We start from the raw sequence: 20,751 nt of genomic DNA on the forward strand, positions 1-20,751 counted from the left end.
CTTTCTGTACCACAGATCTTAATAGATATTGCCTGCTCTTTAAAGAAGCCTAGAAGTCTTCTTTTATTGCAAACACAGCAGCATTAAATAGTAAATATATTCTCCATGTGCTATAGATAAGCAGTTTTCTTTTAATGTCATTTTCTGGGTGTTTTGGGGAATTTTGGTTCCCCTAAATTGACCTAAGGGATTTTGCTGCCACGTTTTCTGCTGATCAGTTCTGGTTTCCCTCTTCAGCTCCCTTGTAGCATAGGTTTTGGATGACTCACTGCTGTTCTGTTTTGGTAGGAGGGATGTCCTACCTGTTTCGATATCTGTTGTGACCTAGCAGTCTACAGAAGCTGAAGTATGTCCTTCTGCCCCTTACAAGCTCCGTGTGACTCCAGGCGGTAAGCTGGAGGCATAAAAAAATTCAAACATCTCTAAACCATTTCTGTTGGTTTTTAACAAAACTGCTCATACAGAATGCTCTAAGAAGAGGGGAGAAATGGTAATAAATACCATCATTATTTTTAAATTCTTTCAGACCAGGGGAATCTAACAATTTACACATTTGGCTCAGCTGTAAGTTTCTTGGCATGCTTATGTTCATTTAGGGAAGTTCATGTATATATTTATAGGAAATACATTCTGGAGCTTAATCCGAAGGTTTGCAAACTTCCTGGCTCTCCATAGAGCCAGAACATGCATTTCTATGTCTGTCTGTGTTTTTTGCGGATTTCACTATTATATCTTGGCAGTTCTGTAGTCTAACCAAATTCTACTTCAGTACACTTACGTCTCAGTTCTGTTGCTGGTATTTTTTTCTCTTTATATGTTGCTGTTCCTTCACAGTTATATTTTTACTGTCTAACACTTGTTTTATTTTCCAAAACACAAGTTATCAGTAATTTATGCTACTGTTTTTATGGCACTTAGGGTTTGTTTGTTTTTTTTCTTTTGGTAATCTGAGTCATGTTTCGACCATTGCTCGTTCTTGTACTTAAGGTGATACTGTGCAAAGACAGCTACTGCACAGGTACCAGCCCAGAATACCTCCTATTATTTTTGGTTTTAGACATTTTGGGGGGTTACAGAATTTTGGTCATAATGCTGCTGTAGAAATGGGACTTCTAGAAGACCAACTTCCTGAAAGTGTTTGCATGACTTTTCCATGTACATAGAGTTCTTTTAAGATCCTTTATATGTTCTTGCTTACAGTTAGTAAAGAGCATACAAAATCTTCATTCGAGACTAGTTTTCTGAAAGTTAACAAATGCTTTTGCACTTGTACTAAATGTAATCCATTCCCTTACAGGTGCAGAGAGAAGAAGTATGATTATTACAGCCTGCCGAAAACCTCTGTTGTGATAGCTTTTTATAATGAGGCTTGGTCAACACTTCTGCGAACTGTTCATAGTGTTCTTGAGACATCCCCAGATATACTTTTGGAAGAAATTATCCTTGTGGATGATTACAGTGACAAAGGTAGGAAGAATAAGTCTAAATAATGTTGATTGATGGGCTTTTATGGTCAGCCAGTCCACGGGAGGAAAAGATATGCTGTTTGGGTAACATACCATAAATTTGTACAACATAGGTATCTAATTGGAAAATACTTTTTCTTGTAGTGTGCCAGTGAAAAATTTGTCCTGTGCACCAAATTTGGTTTAGAATGGGGAAGCACGTTTGTTGTGTTGTAACATGAGTGCTTGCATGTATAGATAACCCATAGTCTGGTACAGAGCATTTCAGGTTTCCTAATTTGAGCGAGCAAGTTCCAATTGCTCCAGGGTTGTCCTGGTGTTTAGTATAGCGAGAGCTACCGGGTTATCTGTTTTCACTTAAATTATGTGACAGAAAGTCAACACTGGTGTTTTCCACCACACATGAATTGTGTTAAGAATAAAACTTTTACATGGAACAGGTTTTACGTAGCATGTGAGAGGCACTTAACAGTTTGGAGACTAATTGCAGAGGCAAATATGAAGCATTCAGTTTCTTGAAAGTAACTGTGATTTGTGTCCATCCAAGTTCTGTGCTTTTTCCTTGTTCTTTCTTAATAGAGGCAGTATAGCAGAATCAGAGTTCCAAATTCAGGTGTCTTTAAGGCACTGCTATAAGTAATATGCTACTGAAAAAAGAGCTTTCTGTAGCGTGGCATAAACCAATTGTTCCAGAACTATATTCTTTCTTCATTTCTTTGTTACAGAACATTTAAAGGAGTCTTTGGAAAACTATGTGGCTGGCTTACGCAAGGTGCGTCTTATCCGTGCAAATAAGCGAGAGGGGCTGGTTCGAGCCCGGCTGTTGGGGGCGTCTGTGGCGAAAGGAGACATCCTGACGTTCCTGGACTGCCACTGTGAATGCCATGAGGGCTGGCTGGAGCCGCTGCTGGCAAGGTGATGTTGTGCTCTGGGCTGGTTTTCTTTCCCGTTGCAGAAGAAGAGACACTTCTGCAGTGGAAAAATGACTCTTTGCAGACATTTGCCGAAGGTTACTGCAGTCTGGTGCCTGGGGCACTGTGAGCGTTTGTCTCCTGGCAGTGGGGTAGTGAATAGAAGTGTGGAAGATGAGGAGGTAGATTTGTGTTTTCTCCTGAGGACCAGGCTGCTCTTTTTCTTCAGAGAACAGAAAGTTTTGTTTTCAGGAGGAGAAATCCTCCCCTAGCTTTCAGACTACCTTGGGAAAGGTGTCTGCTTCTATCAGCCTGGGTGGTGGATGAGAAGAAGGTCTGGAAAGATGCGTGCCCTGAGACATATCCCCTGTTGCAGGGCAACATGCATATAAGCAGATTGGAATAGAAGACAATAAACTCGCTTCCTAGTCCTGAGTGAATCCATCTTTCCAAACTGGTTCTGATATAAAGCATCACAGGGTAGGATAGGAAGGAGTTAATGTTATGTCAACACTTTTACTTGGACACCATCTGTCTTGGGACACTGTACTTTACAGCTATGTAGTTTTTTGTCTATACTGCAGATTTGCTGGGCAGTTCAGAAATCTTACATTAATTAAAAAAACCCCAAAACCAAAATCAAAGCAAAGAAACTCCAAAAAACCCCAACAAAAAGCTTTAAAAGACAGAATTCTAGCTCTCTGTTACAACTTAGAATATTTATGATATTCTTGAAGCCTCACCCACATGTAGTCAGCAGCTACACATGCACTTTTCTGGTTTTGGTTTAGCCACTGGTACACCTCACCGCAGCACCCTACTGCCCCTGCATCACATGCACGAGGCTGTATTGCTTTTGCCCCTCTTGCTGACAGGTTACATCTTTACCCCCTTGGATGGCATTAGCAGATACTGGTATCAGTATTCAGTACCTGAATCAGACCTTCTAGATATTGTATATAGAAAACCAGCTCTCTTTAAAACATAATTTTAAAAAAAAAATCTTTTCTTCAAGGTCAGTGGTTTGATTTGCATCCTATAAAGATTCCCACCAGGTACTGTAGACTTCAGAGAAGGACTGGAAAAAAACAGCCCTATGCAAACTGGAGAGAGATTTCCAAAAGCACATGCTGTCTTAAGGTGTGCAAGTCTTCCTGATTCCTACTGGAACTTGCATTCTCAAACTCCCTATGTCCATTTGAAATTGCATCTGGAATAATATTTTTTTTTCTCAAAATTGTCATATTTAACTTGTTTATAAATGTCACACCGAGTGTATTCCAGATAGCTGTGGGTTAACTATGAACAGTATAGATAGCATGAAGAAAGGAAAAGGGATAAAAAACAAAGAGTAAGCCTGGTTTTAACGACTGTCCTCTGAAGAACAGTACATAACTGTGGAGACGAGTCTGTAATTTCTTCACTACTTTAGCAAACCACTAGATGGCAATCTTGAGGAAGGATTAGGATAATTTAAATCACCACCTGTAAAAAGTTAGCCCTAGATGTGTCTTGGAATTTTCGCTCTTGCTGCAGATGCAGACGTATATCTCTGAGGGGATGTTTGCATGGCATATTTGACTCGGATGTATGGGAGCAATACAACAGTGTTAGCGTTTTGTAGTGCAAACATAGTTGTATTTGTAAACTGCCTGAGGATTGTACCGTCCAGTTAATTCTTAATTTAAAGGTGATGGCTTTTCACTTACCTGATTCTTTTCATAACTGAAATTGTGACAGCTACCTAGTTTTTACTCCTTTTCCTTTTACAGGAGCAACAAAGCATTTTTATGTTTTACTGGGATTATTTCCTCTGTGTACATGCCATTTTCATTGCTTTGTACATAAGCGTTATGCAAGTGAGACAAGAGATAGGAATATTTTTATAAGTCCTTTCGTGCACTGTACCAAACAGTATTTCAATGGGAGATCATAAAGAAGGAAACAGCTGTGTCACATCTTCCCTCCAGCAGCAAGAGACCATTTCATACTTAAGGCAGTCTTTTTCAGCTCAGACAATACTTCTTTGCAACTGCTGCTGTTCTCTGCTGCATTTAACCACCCCAAGCTGCTCTAAAATTAGAGTCAGAGCCCCTTGGTCAGCCTGGAGGTTTTAAGCTTAATAATCCCATGAGGAACTAGCTCCCCTTGAATGACAGATACGTCACAAGTCTTTCTTGTTTGGCAATGTAACACATTTAGTTTTCCTTCTCCTCTGGAATATGTAAATCAGAAGATGCAGAGCTAAAACAAGTACCAGCATCTTAATCAAGTCACTTTGTTTCACTGAACTAACAGGAGATGTCTAAGACTAGTATAGAGAAGATTGCTAAAACGTGGTTTAGCAGAAAGACCTTAGTTTGAGCTTGCATGTTGGAAGCTGATCTCTCCTAGTACTGAGACCTTTCCAGAAGTTGAGGTGAAGACAGAGGATCCCACTGTCTTTTTGTAAGGGCAAATGCTTTTGGAAAGGAATCCAGAAAACCCTGCATGGTGTTGAGAAATGGGAGGAAAGAGTTTATCTCTTTGCAGAAGTAGACATGCAAGAAATGTCATCAGCACTGATGTATTCTAAAGATAGCTGAGATCTTTATCATACTAAGATCAGCCTTGCTGATAGGTTTGTCATTCTGCAGTACTACCTTGCTTCTCCTTTTTATCTCCTATATTGTCAGAGTCTCTGGGGACTTCCTTCATGTATGTTTCATTCTTGGAGGTCTAATTCCCATGCCGCATGTTTTTTTTAAGTTCATGGCTTCTTTTTGAGTTAGTTGTAGTGCTCAGTATAACTTGGCAGGTGATCACAGTTGCAAGAACAATCATGACTTTAAGGGCCAAGAGGCTAGCTAGTTTATTATTCATTTGTGCAGAACTATACAATCATGCTGCTTCCTTGATATCTTGAATGCAGCTACCTGTACAAAACAAAATAGACATTTTTCTTGAGAATGTGATGCTGGCTATGGCAGCCAAGCCAGATGCTGAAGCTGTTGTCTCAAGCCATCTGACATGCCTTACTTCACTGTCCAGGAAGACTGATGCTTGCCAGGTGCCTACAGTGGAGTCCATCCTGATGCATCCTCCCGATGCATCCTTAGGAGGAATTAGTGGTTATTCTTGTAGCTGTTATTTCCTTGTATTGCAGCATGAATTGAAAAGGAGCAAAGCTTCATGTTTGGTATCTGTTAGGCGTTCTCTGTTCTTGACAGTTCTAGTTTTTGAGAGAAGTTTCTAATGGAAGTCACTCTCTTCTTTTAAAAACATACTAGGATTGCAGAAGAAGAATCAGCTGTTGTCTGCCCTGTTATTGATGTTATTGACTGGAATACATTTGAGTACTTGGGAAATGCTGGTGAGCCACAGATTGGCGGATTTGACTGGAGGCTGGTCTTCACTTGGCATAGTACCCCTGAAAGAGAACAAAAACGGAGGAAGTCCAAGACCGATGTGATCAGGTTAATTTTTATGCATCTTATGAAACTGTGAATGTTACAAGTGGTTTTGATTTAACTTGGAAGTGCCAGGTGCTGAAAAATATTTGAGAAATGAGCATATTACTAAAAATTACATGTTTTGTTTAGTTCCCCTTTTTTCCAAAATAGCTCCTGTTCACTATGCTCCTGGAAAAATATTGCTTTAGAAGCTGAAATTTCTGTGTAATCTTCCATATGGAATCCTTATTGCACAAGTAGTCTCTTGACTCCTACAGGCAGACTCCCACAGACGCTTATCAGCACACAGAAAGGTTGTAACTGATTAACTAATACTGAAGGATGTCCTCTGTGCAAAGCAAAGAGGTCCACTTTGTAAAAAATGTATCATGGTCAATGATGAAAAAAGGAGAGAAAAAAAAAATATCAACCAGTAAGAAAGCAAAAGTAGTTTCAAAGACTTTATCTGTGCTGTAGTGATAGTGGTGGTTTCTCGCACTGTTTTCAAAGGTGAACCAGTTTGCTAGTTCTTTATTGGGATGAAATAATACAGCTCTATCCACCATAGTTTCTATGAAGGGCTAACTCACAGGAGCTCATGTGGATGTCTTCCTTGTGGGTTTTATTTTCATTTTATTTCAAGACAAGTTGCAGTCAGTCGGTATTATTTGTCACTACATGCTGTATTTTTAGGAGAGGGAAGGTAAGAGTACAAACAATGCATCTGGAAGATGGACACTGTAGACAAACTCCTGACAGTTGAAGGTCTGTTATGTTCAACGTGGAAGTTGCTGTATTCCAGCAGTGTGTTGTAAGAAATGAAGCAGCTGTTTGGCATTTTTAACATCATGATTTTGTTAGTCCTTGCTTTTATTTATAATCTGTTACCTTATGGACTGCAACAGATACAGGATGATTAATTTTTCTCAGTCTTTTCTAGGTCGCTTATCAGGATAATAATACCCAGTATTTCACAATTATTAATGATCTTATCCTCAACTGAAAGGATATTTTTTTTTTAAATGGGAAAAGCGAGACAGTAATTTAGCCCTTCTCAGCATATATTAGTCCACATTCTCATTTTAAAAAGTTTCAAAATAGAGTAAATGTTTTTAAAGCCTTTAGTTTAAATATGATGCTTTTCCTCTTCACAACAAAAATAATAGTCTTTGGCGTGCCAAGGGGAAAACGATGAGGGATAAAGCTTCACAGTAGCCTGAGGACTGTGAGCTCAGCAAGTGTCTGGAGAAAGCAGCAGTGCCAAGAGCGGTGTCACTGGCAGCTGTCTTTGGAAAGATGAGACCTGGAGTGAGACAGAAGAGCTTGACTGGTTATGGAGTTTGGTTTTTTTCCTTCTGTCTCACCTCATCTCATTCCATTCTTTGAAACAATATATGACAGTGTAAGACAGTGTTGCTTCAAAAAGATGGCTGGTAAAATTAGTTTTGACAGATTAAGAGTAACTGATCACTGCACCTAGCATTTGTTAATATTTACCTCAACAGCAATTTAACAAAATTCATAAAGTGTTAGCTGAATTTAGTTCCAACCAGTATTATATGCTTGGCATTTTAAAGAGAATAATTTTCTAAGACTGTAAACAATTTGGAACAACATTGAATAAATACAAGTTTATTTATGTGTACATACATTACCCTACTGAAAGTACATCCCTTAAGTCCGCTGTTGCTCTGGGTCTTGTGGTCTTTGATGACGATCTGGTCTTGACCCCTGATTTAATTTTTTCCCAAACTTAGTAAAAAATTTAAAAATTACAGGTGGGCAGATCTTCTTATCAAAGAAAAAAAAAAATCTCTTTGGGGCTCTATTTATTTAATTTTCCTCAATTGATGTCTGAGAGTTTTTCCACTCAGTATTAATGGGATCAGGAATGTTGTTATTAGTTACTAAAGCACAAATATTTGTTTACTTATTACTTAAGTGAAATATATAAGGATACTGCACTTCGAATTTCAGAGCTGACTAATGTAATTCTGTCACAAAAAAGTTATGTTCTACTATGTGAAGGTAAGAGACTAGTCATTTATTGTCACAAAGACACTGTAATTTCAAAAATTAACACAGTGTTTATCTTCTCTGATTTCATTGTTATTTTTATTTTAATACATTCTGGAGCTTGTTTCTGATACAATTTTTTACTACAAGGTTAAATTCAAATGGCCTGATGATAACAGATCAATGGCTGACTGTTACTTTGTATCCAGAAAAGACTGAGAAAATGGAAAATAAAAATATATTGTATTTTTTAGCTGTTGCATTGGTTTGTTAATTTTTTTTTCTTTTTATTCAATTCAGAGTTACTGTTGTCTTTTATAGGTCTCCAACCATGGCAGGTGGATTGTTTTCTGTGAGCAAGAAATATTTTGATTATCTTGGTTCATATGACACAGGAATGGAAGTCTGGGGAGGAGAAAATCTTGAATTCTCATTTAGGGTAAGTGTCTCAATTGAAAGGTTTTTTTCCTGAGAATAAAAACAAGTTTCTTATTTCTTTCTTCACACCCTTTTCCTTAATGAGAATATTTTGGGAGATGTTTATAGGAATCTCTTTTCCTTGTTCTCACACTTCGTTGTAACTTTATTTTCCTTCCAAATAGCCATTTAAAAATAATTTTTAAGAATGTGTCTTGGTTTTGAATGCCAGTATAAAATGTAAGTAGTGGTTGATATTATCAGATGAAGTTTACTTTCTGTGGCTTGAAGAGGATCGTTGGAAAGAAACATTTATAATTCTCTAATGTGACTTGGAGCTCTCATTGTCGTTGATGGACTGAGCAGGAGGTAGATGGCGGCAGTTACCAGTGGGGCAGGACAAGCCAGCCCCTGAACTTCTCTAAGGGTTTATTCTGTTTCACTTCAGGAAAAGTTTGTATAAAGGTTATAAAAAGTGGTGGGAAAAATCTCCAGGAACTGTAGAGGTGTATCCCACTGGAGGGTGGACCAGTGCTCAGGTGTGAGGCAGATAGCTGGAATGAAAAGGATTTATGGTAGGGGAAGAGATAGGAGATACAAGACAGTCCAGACTGATAAGCAAAAAAGTCTTGTCCTCCAACTCTGCTGTTGCCTGTGCTGCTGCTGATTCCCACTGAGTGCTGGCTGCCTGTGGTTTGCCCGGTGTCACACTTACCTTGCTTGAAGCAGTCTAGTAGTGGCGTAAGAGGTACACTGCAGGGCCGTTTTTGGCTTGCAGGGAGCAACTTAGTATCCTGTATTTTCCTTGTTATCAGGTATGTTTTATGGTCATATTTGCATGTCTGTGTGTCACTGGATTGTGGGACAGGAGGGTTGAAATTTTTGTTTTGTTTATTACCAGGTGACAGCAGATTTCAGGGATAAATAGCATTTTAGTGTTATAAACCCACTTTCTTGAGAAAGGAGGCATCAGCAGACTGTCTCATTTGATGTCTGCCTGTTAACCAGAGAGGCATGGAGTCTTCCTAGCTGCTGTTCCTGTCTCCTGCTGCCTGTAGTACAGAAATCCTAGCAAAGGTGGCACAAAAATAAGGAAAGAAAAGGGTAAGGGAGGATAATAAGCACAGACCTAGAGTTGACATGGTTTTTCTCTGGAGGGGGATTTCTCAGCTAGAATCACTGTTTGATCTAATTCATGACCACCTGCTTTCTCACATAGAGAAAAGTTTCTGGCGCATAAGTTTAAACACACAGCCTATTTGTCTTGGGACAGTAAATTCAGCAGGCCTTTGCCTGAAGCTCAGAGCATCTTACCCACCCCCAGGAGCTCCAGGAGCTGCTGAAGCAGGAGTCTCCCAGCTGTCTCCAGTTATGGTGTAGCCTGCCTTGATGTGTATGTTCCAGTGGGTCCACTCTTTCCACTGGAAGGGATTTTCTTTTCATGGGATAATTGTTTAGTCACAGGGTCAGGAGCTATGAAATAGCCCTTGATGAAATTATTTTTATGCCTCCTTTTGAGAGGCTGCTCAGGGAGCCAGAGGTAGCAATAGATTGGGTTTGTACTTGGGGGCACAAAGAAATGATCATGCTTGTCATCAGTCACAACCCCAGGTAGATTAAGCAGGAAAGCAGCCTGGTGGTGAACACCATCCCCAGCTAACTCTGGCAAGGGAAAATTTTTTTTCTTGCTTCCCAAGGGATTGGAAGGGGTGGTGACAGTGAGGGAGTCATGCAGCTTTGGGTACAGATGCTTGCTGACCTTGGGCTTGCTGTGTCTCTTACTTTCTCAGCTATGACACTACTGCAGCAGACAAATAAGCAGAGACAGGAGACTGTCAGTTTAGCAGCAAGCTACATCAGAGCATGACGCTGTCTCCCACAAATGTAGCCTAACAGTAGCCAGCATGTTGAATATGTTCATCTCTGGAGCAAGACTGGCTCTTGCAGGCACTTGTTTGTGTCTGCTAGTGCGTGTGCAACCAGACTGAGCACCCGTGAGGTTGAGAGAATGCTGCTTTTGAAAGCAGTACTATATGCTCTGCCTCTTAGCAGAAATTTGCATCTCTCCCAAAGCAGCAAACTTGGAAACAGACACAGTTGACAGAACTGGACATTACAGGATCTGCTTCACGTTGCTGAAGTGTTTGCAATCTTCTGTGACCCTGGCTGCCACAGATTTGGTGGCACCAAAATGGTTGCCCCCTAACCAGCAGAAGTTAGGGGTAGCACCACCCCAGATGACAGTGGTTTTATCCTCTGCAGTGGACTGTGGGGGCTTTCTACAAGGAGCTGTAGAAGCCTTGAAGACAGCCCTCTCGGCATGCAGTTCTTAGCTTTCTGTCTTTCATGTCTTGCTTTTTGGGAGACCAAGGCTTGCAGACGGGACAAGCCTGACCCCTGCCCTGTATGTCATGGAGTGCCCCTGCACTGGCTGCTGCTTTAGGCCCAAGCTATCTATTGATCTCTACCAGGCTCTGGCACCAAGTCTCATTTTTGATGTGGTTCCCCTGAACCAGGTGTTTGACACCATGGGGCACAGCAGCATGTATGAGCAGTGACTTTGCTCCTTCATCATGGAGAACAGTGGTCTCCGCACAGTCCAGAGAAAGCATCAGAGGCTGCCTAGCATGCAGGAGAGTCACAAAGGAGCAGCAGCAGAGTCCGCAGGAGCCAGTGCGCTGGGGGTTGTGTGCAGACACGCTGCCATGGCCCGCTGGGGCTGAGCAGGCACATGGGTGCACCAGCCTGGGGGCTTGGGGTGATCCTCCAGCAGTCACAGGCGTGCAGCGTATCATGCACCGGTCCAAGAGCAGGGATGTGGTTCATGGTGGGTAAGAGAGGCGCTTAAATGAGAAAGCAGAGTGGGAGCTTTGGTGCGAGGTGCCTGCAGGCAGATTGAGAGGCTCTCTTCTGGGCGGCCTACAGTTTTGCAGGACGGACCGTGCAATGGCCAGTGGATATGCCTGAATGTGTTAATTTTACTAGTGCAGATTGCCAGTAGGATCTGGGCATTTGGATCCAAATTGTGCACAACGTGCTTTCCTCTATTTGATTTCAAGACCGTGTACTCGTGCTTCCTGCGGTGAGGGTTTCTGTGGGAGAGAGCAGAGTGCTATGATGTTGCTTAACTGTGTTCTTCTGGCTGCCCATGGTGCTGAAGAAGGTCAAGAGGAATAGATCAGTGTTAATTCTGTTGTCTCCGTGGTTTCTAGACTTGCCAGATCTGAAAATTAGGAGCAGGGATACTGAAAAACATTGTAAATTAATTCACTGTTCTTCTCATCTCTGAAAACACCACCATGATGACATGAAAGGACTTGTCCTTAAGCCTCCTCTTTCTCATACTTCAGTTATAATAAACTGAAAAAATTCTCTGTGGTTTTGAGAGGAGCAACAAGGACAAAACTTCGGCTAAAAGCATGATGACTAAGAGAGATGGAGGCTGTGTGCTGAATGCAGGATCGAGTCAATGTGCCTTGATTTCAAATTGCTTAATGCTATTTGGCTGGATAAAATTTCACCTCGTGGGCATAATGGGCATTGAAACTCCTCTTTCTGAGGGATGCAGAATGTGCCCTTTCATCTTCCTCCTCCTGTACATGGAGCGAGGGCAACGTGGTTATAGTTTTTTCCAACTCTGCTCTTGGTCCTGCTAGTGGCACTGCAATGTAAGTTTATTTCTGGGGACCACTGCTTCTTACACCTGTGGTCTGTCCTTCAACCCACCATCACAGCATGAGAGGAAACCACGCATGTGCAAAAAGACAAAATTATTTACTGGTAAGTCCTTTCTTCTGTTGGAAATTTCATTGTTGATGAGCCTGGATGATATGCCTCTGATTGCCTCTCTTTTCTGATCTTTTTGTATTGTTTCTTTCTGTCCGGATCTGGAAATATGTCTTGCGTCGGGAGCAGCCAGGATGGGTTCATGCAGCTGAGGAGGCTCCTCTGTCTACCCAGCTCCCAGCAGATTGTGCATGAGCACCACGCTGGGCGGTTCAGCCGCAAGCCAGCAAGCAAAATTGCAGCAGAGGGAGGGGCAGGAACAGAGTCTTTTCTGCAGTTTGACTTTGTTTTGCAGGTAGCATACTTTTTTTGGGTATTTATTTCTTCCAGAGAGTTCTAAAATGTTAGAATGGAGGTGGTAGAGCTTATAGAGCTTTTCTTACTTCATTGACCCAGCATTAGGTCAGTTGTCCAGAGACCTTGGCAGGGATAGGGATCCCAAGGCAAGATCTGAACATTTACTGTAGCTTTTCATAATGCCACCATCTATCTCTGAAAGGAAAAGAAAAAATATTGATAGTCTGCATGCATCAAGAGGAAAGTGAAAGTAAAAAGGAATGTCACCTTGTTTCCTTTTTGCGGTGAAGAAAAAAGTATGCTTTTATAATGAGAGCTGCGAGGTAGCCAGACCTAGTAAAGAAACGTATTTTCATGCACATGAACATGCAAAATATAAGTGAAATCTAATGTGCTTCTCTGTTACAGAAGATTGAAGTAGTTTTGGGGGAGAATCTTCTCCAGAGTCACTTATTCAGCATTTGGTATCTCTATTGAATTCCTTGCTTCATTTTACGGATGTTCATTTGTATCTGATTTTATATAGAGGTCAAAATGTTTTCCATTAAAATAAAAACAAATAAACCTTTTGAGGAATTGTTTAGTTGAAAAATATTTAATTTTTGTTTGTAATAGGAAGATAAGAAGTTCTAAACTTTCAATGAAAGAAGCAGTGAGCATTTAGTGAGCATTGCTTAGCAACTTACAGTTTTTTTAGAGAAATTCAGAATTTTAATTATTGAAAAATCAGCTGTTCTGGCATTCTCTTTTTGGCGGCAGTTTAACAGATATATGGTCAGTCTCTTACTCCATTTAAATCAGACTTTATAATGACAGTAGGAGAATGTGCTTCCTTCTTAACTGTACATTTTTATGTCAGTAGTCTTTATGGTCTGTTCCTCATCTCTTGTTTAAAAACAGATCAAGACAGTAATGATCAATTAAAAAAATGCTTACATGGAATATAACAAATATGGAAGTTGTTAAACTTGAATTTCAGTGGTGCTTAATATTGGCTGACAAACATCTTGTGTGATAATTTACACTTTAAAAAAGTAATCTTGGATATAGAAATAATGTAAGAAAGCTATTGTTTTGAAACAAATCTGAAAAAGGGAGATCTTAAAGTGAAAGTGGATAACTGGTTTCATAGCAGCTTTCAAAATGGCAGTAGCCTAACTTACATGCAAAAATATGCAAATTGTTTAAAAGATCAGTACAGAATTCTAGAGTTCTTGTATAATTCCTTTAATCATCTTTCTGTTCAAATGACAAATACACTGCTTCATCAAAAAGCAACAAAAAAGAAGAGAGAAACCTCTCATGAAAAGCAAGAAATGAAATTTAAAATCCAGGAAGTTTATCCAGTGCTCCCTATAGTTTAATAATGAATTACCTATACCTTTAAGGCAACTGTTTGTTTTAAAAGTAAACATATGTGTTAGAGTGCTTACAATTTTGTTATAAGCACAGTATTGTGCCACATGTAAAGGTCTGACATTATTATCCAAAACCAAATCAAATGAGACAACATTCATTACTTTCTAAATTAAGAAATTTGGCAGAAATCCTAAATAACTTAAAAAAAACTCCTGAATCAACCCAATCCAAACCACCAAACCCCCCCCCCAAAACCAAAAAAACCCAGCCTGAAGACAACATCCATCTTGTGTATTCTGAAAGCCTTCATATGTAGTGACTTTCTGGATCCCTTAAAGTCCCGGGAAGAGAGATAGAAGAAGTCTCGCCTGATCTATTGTCATTAAGTACAGAAGTTTTATTTGCTACCTCATAGCTTTCACTCCTGCTGTGTGTTCATTTGAATAACATGTAATTAAAAATGTAGTTGTTATACAAGAAGGTTGTTGGGGAGTAAACCTCTCTACCCCTTAAACATATCTCAGCTAATTTCCTTTGTCCTCCATTTATGAAGGAAAGGTGAGCTGCCACCTATGCATGGTTGAATACACGAGGGGCATTAGCTCACTGGAGTGCCAGTTCTCAAAAAAAAATTGTGCGGGAAGTCTGTCAGAGCTATTGGTGAGAGCCTCAAGCCTGTTCAAGTGCAGCAATGTGTCCTGCTTTTCCTCCCATCTGACAATTTCAGAAACCTTGTTTCAGGCACCGGAAACAGGTTTCAGCCAAAACAGGTTGTCTACCACATTGTGCATAGTATTAAATGGAAAATGTCTAGCCATGCTTTCCTTTCATTACATCAACCTTGAGTCAGTGGCTGTGTGGGTGAGCTGCCAAAAGTCCACAGTTTTCAAAGGAGATGAGAATAATTACAGAAATTTTTACAGAGTTCTGAGACTAGTGTCCCTGCTTGGTGGTCATTCATGGGCTTTATCTCCAGGGCCATGTATTTCCTGACTTGGAGAGCCAGAGGCATGAGGATGAGGGCAGAATGAGTTCTGCCGATTCCACATTCAGGTTCCAGTACTTTTCTTGACAGCAAGTAGGAATATTGGTTTAGATAGAAGAGGTTGTTTCACTGATCTTGACTGGACCACCATGGGTCAGTTACAGATTTACTTTGCTTTTTCTTTTCGTGCATTGGGTCTTGGGTTCTTTTCCCAGCTTTCCAATGAAAAAGATTAGTTATATTTTATGACCAGGCACCCATACCTCTCTTCTGACATGGTGAACATAGAAATGGAAACATAACTTGCCATTCTCCAATAATATGATGAGCTTACATGGTTCATCAAGTAAGCTTTCCTGCAGAATACAAGAGTAAGTTTCTGTTAAGAAATCAGTCGCCAGTTTCTTTGATGAGGCTATTCGTATGGCTAATTTGGACTAGAAAAATGGCTCTTTTGTTGATAATGCCCATATAACTTGAATTGTAGACCACAGTTTGACCTGCAGAAATATTGTGGACCATTTCTTATCATGCCTTCAGAGAAAGTAAAGCTAAGAAAGGGATAATTGCACACCACATAAAACCAGAGGTGGGGTTATCTCCTTGTTACTCCCAGTGATTTGCTCTGAGTTCACAAGTGTGTCTTATTTGATGAGATTAAATGACAATCAATTATTGTATGTGTTGCTTATAGTACGCTGTGATGTTCTTGAGAAGGTATTATCCTTCCAAAGATTTATTGTTACTGCATCCTTCAGCTTGCAAAGATTCAAATTAATGATGCACAATGTCAATTCTTTGTTCAGATATGGCAGTGTGGAGGAAGTCTTGAGATCCACCCTTGCTCACATGTAGGTCACGTTTTCCCCAAACAAGCTCCCTACTCACGGTCAAAAGCTTTGGCAAATAGTGTGCGTGCAGCTGAAGTGTGGATGGATGAATATAAAGAAATTTACTACCATCGAAACCCACACGCTCGCCTGGTGAGTTCAAGTTCTTGGAATTTCAGTAGAGTTCGTTTTCAGTGTAATAACTATTAATTTAGCTCATATTTAACATGAAGTGCTTTTTATGTCTATTTCTTCTGAAACTTTTTCCCAAACATAGAATAAGTGTATATATAGTTAATTTTTAATTCCTTTGAAAAAGTGAGAAATTCTGTAAGACTAGAAGAAGGCCACGTTTGTGTCAATATTAAATGAATGAATGAATAAACGAAAGAATAAAGTTAAGCAAGGTGACCCAAGTCAGGAGGAGCTGTTTAACCTAAAATGTGCACTGCTTTGAAACAGCTGATACAGGATTCTATCAATAAAGAATTACGGAAGAGACACACAGTTAACAAATGCTAATCAACAAGGTTCAATGGACAGTAGATCTTTAAGTGGACAGCATGGTAATAATCTTTAGCAAAATTACCTGTCTTGTGATAATCGTAAAACTTTGGCCTGATGTAAGACAAAATGGATTTTTCTGTTTGATTTACTGCTGCACAACATTTGATTAAAAAAACAAAACAAAAAACAAACACCAAAATCAATATTACAAAGATTAATTAAAATCAGTCCTGGTAACTCAGGTGAGAATATTCCTAATGAAATGTTTGAAGTATCAGCTCTGTTTTTAAAAAAAAAAAAAATAATGTTTTTTATTTTCTGTGAGGTAAAAAACTACAAGATCATTTGTTTGCAAAATTTTTCAGGAGATAAATACTGTGAACATTGAGTGGGTCAGAACAATAAAGCTGTGTGCAAATTCATAGCTTGGATATATTTATTGTGAGGGGCCTGTAGGCTGGAAGACAGTAACGCTGAAATATCTTCCCAATGTCTAGAAATAAATGAACCTCTGCCACAAAGTCCAAAATTCAGGCCGAAAAGAAATCACTCTCTGCTGTTGCTTGTTTCTGGAGGTGCTTAATCTTCCGGGGCGTTTCTCTTTGCACGGAAGGTTTTCTGAGTGCCAGCTTTCTGGTTCTGTGCATGGGGAGAGCTGCCCTGTGGTGGGCTGCTGGGCACCCACCTCTAGCTACACTGGACCAGAACTTAGGGACCAGGCAGGAGGACAGGGAGCTCCCCACATGTTTGAGTGGCCTATCCCAACAGACATGCCAGGGGAAAAAATGCTCTTGAAACCATTAGGCTTTTAAAAGAGATGCTGGAGGACACTGAGGAAGCTGAATTTGGTTAGCTTCCATCTCGTGTTCCTTTGGATTAAAGTGGGTAATTAGATTATTATGGTCCTCGCATTTGTAATAATTGTTTAACATCGTAAGAGCCATCTAGGTTTTATTATTAGAGTCTGTCTTTGAGAGAAATACACATTTTGTGTATCTGAAGATGGGAGCTCACAGGCAACCCCAAGCTGATTCTGCTTGTCATATGCAAAGAGAAAACAACAATAAATGCTGACAATTTTTCTTCTGAAGTTCTGGGCAGCTGATGTCTATGATGACAGAAATTTAAAGGGTAGTTGCGTGTTAGTATTGGGAGTTTTGCATATTGGCTTGTTGTAACGCAGTGCGTATAAGCATGTAAGTGCATGCAGGGTTTTTTTGCATGTGTCAAAGCTGCCACCAATGCACTCTGGTTTCCATAATACTCTATGAACCACTTGTTGCAGCAGTAAAATTCAGACCCTTCTACTTCATCTAATCCAAATACTCAATTCTATAGCATAATGGAAAAGTGATTGATGCTATGGCTGCAGCATTTGATTCTATAAAGTTTTGCTTCAAGATTAATGTTCAGACCTCAGAGCTAATATGTTATGCTGTTTGTTTATTCAAGCAGGCATCTCTGCCTCTATTTTATATCTGCTTTGTGTTTTCAGTGATACTTCCACAGCTTGGAGAAATGCAAATATATTTGTAGTTTTATGAAAGAGTGTGTCAAGTGACCTGTAAAAATCTGGGGGCTGCAAACAAAGCTCGTGCCTGACTATCTGAAGTCCCTAGTCAATATAAAGATAGATTTTTTTGAAGACAGGTGTGAAAAGATGTGAACTCTGCTCCAGTCTATAGACAGGGAAAAGTCTGCAATGAAAGCTTTTCTCTGGAGTTTTAAGATTTCATACTCTCCACCCCATAAAACTATGAAGTTCAAAGGAAACATTAGCAGATTTTACTAATTTCATCCATTAAGTATAAAACTGTACAGGTAATTTGTAAATGGATGGTGGAATAATTTAAAATTCTCAAGATTCGTTCACTGCCTTTGAGATTTTCAATTATCCAGCTAAAGGAAGTTTTATTTTTAAAAACACCTTCTAGGTTCCCAGCAATCTGTATGCAAGGACTTCCTTACTTGCAGGTTTGGGGAGTCTTCTCAGACAACTGTCTTCTAGAATATTTTAAAGTTTTACGTGCATCATTCCAGTTCTTTTTAGTCAACATTTAACCAATGTAAGGATAATGAAATCAAATTCAGCACCCAAACATGGGGATTTTTCCTGGCTAAAAGTCCTACTCATTGCTCTAGCATACGGTTCCTAATAATGTATACAGATAATTTAAAAGAGAGCATCTGTTCTGGTTGGGTTTTTTAAAATACTTTTTTTCCTTTTTTTTTTTTTTTTGTTTTGTGTCTTTCAGGAGCCATATGGAGATGTGACAGAAAGGAGACTCCTTCGAGAGAAACTGAAATGTAAGGACTTCAAATGGTTCTTGGAGAATGTGTACCCAGAGCTTCACGTACCCGAGGACAGACCGGGCTTCTTTGGAATGGTATGTGGCTGCAGAGAAGGGGCCTGCTTGTGGTTCTCTGAGCTCTCTCCTATTAACTCAGTCTGAAGGTATTTTTATGCTGAAAACAGTTTGGGATTTTGATAGAATTCAGTTAGAATTGGCAGGCTTTAAAATGTGGTTTCTATCAGAATCTCTATTGTAGGGGATGCTGTTTCTAAAGGAGTTGTGTGAAAGGGTAGGAGAACAGGTAGTGTTGACATGAATTACACCTTCCGAGTGACATCTTGGGAGTGTTGAAGGCAGCAAAGGATGACTTTTTAATTTGTCAAAATGTTGCATGGCAAAAAAAGAGAGCACCACAATGTTCTGGGTTTTAGTTGTCAACTAGAAAATAGAGTGTGCTTTAAAATATGTGTTTGCACACTTTATCTGATGAAAACTATGATGCTCTGATGACAAGAGAGAGAGCTGGTGCTCCTAGATCATATAGGATTCTGCATGTCAAAACTAGCATGTTGATTTTTAATCTGGAGGTCACTTTAGACCAGCACAGGATCACGAGCCATTTTCATTGATTCAATATCAAATCTTTTTTAAGAGTTGACGACTTTCCATGCTATTTGTAGTTTACAAATAAATATAAACTATAGCTCCATGTATATCACATTACTATAATCTCATTTGGAAGGGGTGAAGGCAGAGATGATGCAGCAAATACCTGCTTCCTCTGAAAAATGAGCAGATACCTGCTGCGTGTCTTATTAGGAAGACAAGACTGCACCTTTCTGCCAGGCAAAGATGTATAAACCTTCCTGATTACCAGATGTATAATCTTCCTGATCACCAATGCCACATTGACTTAGAAGTATTTTTGCTGGTAAATCGATCACTCAGCAGATCTAGCTAAGCTGCATTCCCACACTGCTGCATCGCATCCAGCCCATATCACAACAGTCTTGTCTTGCTGCCATTTGCACTTCAGTTACTCAGTCTCTGCTGGATCTCCTTCAATGGAGGGAAAAACCTGATCACTGTAGGCATACAAAACGTACAGGAACCATGTGTCCCCTCAGTCTTCCCTAATAGCTTTGTTTCCTGTTGAATGAAAAAGATCCTAATGTGGCAAAGCTGCAGTTTCCCACAGGGAGCTGTATTTCCCAGGGGTAGCTGTAGGAGTTCCCATAGGAGTGCATCAGTTGGCAGCAAAGCCCTTCAGAGCCTCTGAGAGAGTAGCCACCCTCCTCCATTTGTCTTGGAGCTTGCACTTGAGTTGGTATCACTGTGGGATCATTGGCATGAAAGGTACTATTCGCCATTATCCAGACCCCGGTACAACATTGGTTCGCTTTTTGTTGTTTCGTGACAGGTCGCTAACTGACAAGGTCGGAGACAGTTGAAGCAATAAGGTATTATAAGACGTACCTTCCAGGAGCATTTCAGTAACCTTATCGTCCCCTCCACCTCCATCCTTCACCCTCCAAAAGAAAGCCTAGACTGGTGGCAATAATAGTGCTTCAGCCTCCTGGGAAGGGGGAGGGACTTGCAGTTTCTTTCATGATTTAACTGCACGTGTCATCCTCAGGAAAGGTGTTGACAATACCTAGAAATAATAATTCATGTTCAGAGCTGCTTGAGGTATCTACAGTGTAATTTAAGTGTGCTCTATATATTTCTCTAAAAACAATTCTTAAATGCTGTCATGTAGTTGTGAGTATAATAAGAATACACCATTTTTTTTTTGGCACAAAGAATTTAAAATGTGATTAAAGTAGAGTTATACTTCAAGAAAGTGACAGTGCAAAAATGACACCTACTGATTTGTGGATATTGAGTCCCATCTGCTAACTTCAATGAATCATTGATCATGTTCTTTACTTCTGCCTTAGCTGTGTAGTGCTTTTTTGGTTCACAAAAATACTCTGTTTAAAAGTGTCGCCTTTGTTAACAGCTCAGTTTAGTGTGAGCTTATTTAATTGTTCAAAGAGATTGCAAGGGATATGGGGGTTTCTCCCTCCCTTGAAAATCTTTACACTGAAGTTGAAAAGTCTAAGATTACCTGTAGGTCAGCCATATGTTACTGAAATAAATGCGAGAATTATTGAGCAGCACTCAGTGCCATGCACTGTCAATTAGATACTTGTGCTAAAATTTTTCTCCTGATACATAAAGTTTTACTGTCTGTACTGAACTTGGTTGTCTAAAAGGTTAGCTGCCTAAAACTTGATTTAAACATACAGAATTCTGAATATTTTTGCCTGAGCTATGTTTGCATTCTTATAAACTGCCTGAGGCCTGGAAATGGGGGAAATGCATCTCCTTACTAGTAAAATTAGTACCCTTTATACTAAAATCATATAGCATCAATAAATCTGGAATGCCACAATACTGATTTCACTCA

At 39.8% G+C, this 20,751-nt stretch overlaps 1 protein-coding gene across 1 annotated transcript in view; it reads left to right on the forward strand.

Annotated features, from left to right (window-relative positions):
• GALNT12 (polypeptide N-acetylgalactosaminyltransferase 12) overlaps positions 1 to 20,751 on the forward strand; it is a 49,782-nt gene that overhangs the window by 11,812 nt on the left and 17,219 nt on the right. Inside the window, exons 2-7 of the mRNA XM_074893210.1 lie at positions 1,298 to 1,467; positions 2,192 to 2,381; positions 5,647 to 5,832; positions 8,146 to 8,263; positions 15,475 to 15,651; positions 18,261 to 18,392. Coding sequence (XP_074749311.1) covers positions 1,298 to 1,467; positions 2,192 to 2,381; positions 5,647 to 5,832; positions 8,146 to 8,263; positions 15,475 to 15,651; positions 18,261 to 18,392 — 973 coding nt within the window. The remainder of the gene's footprint in view (positions 1 to 1,297; positions 1,468 to 2,191; positions 2,382 to 5,646; positions 5,833 to 8,145; positions 8,264 to 15,474; positions 15,652 to 18,260; positions 18,393 to 20,751) is intronic.

Source organism: Strix uralensis, chromosome 1, assembly GCF_047716275.1.
Source record: "Strix uralensis isolate ZFMK-TIS-50842 chromosome 1, bStrUra1, whole genome shotgun sequence".
Lineage (NCBI taxonomy): Eukaryota > Metazoa > Chordata > Aves > Strigiformes > Strigidae > Strix > Strix uralensis.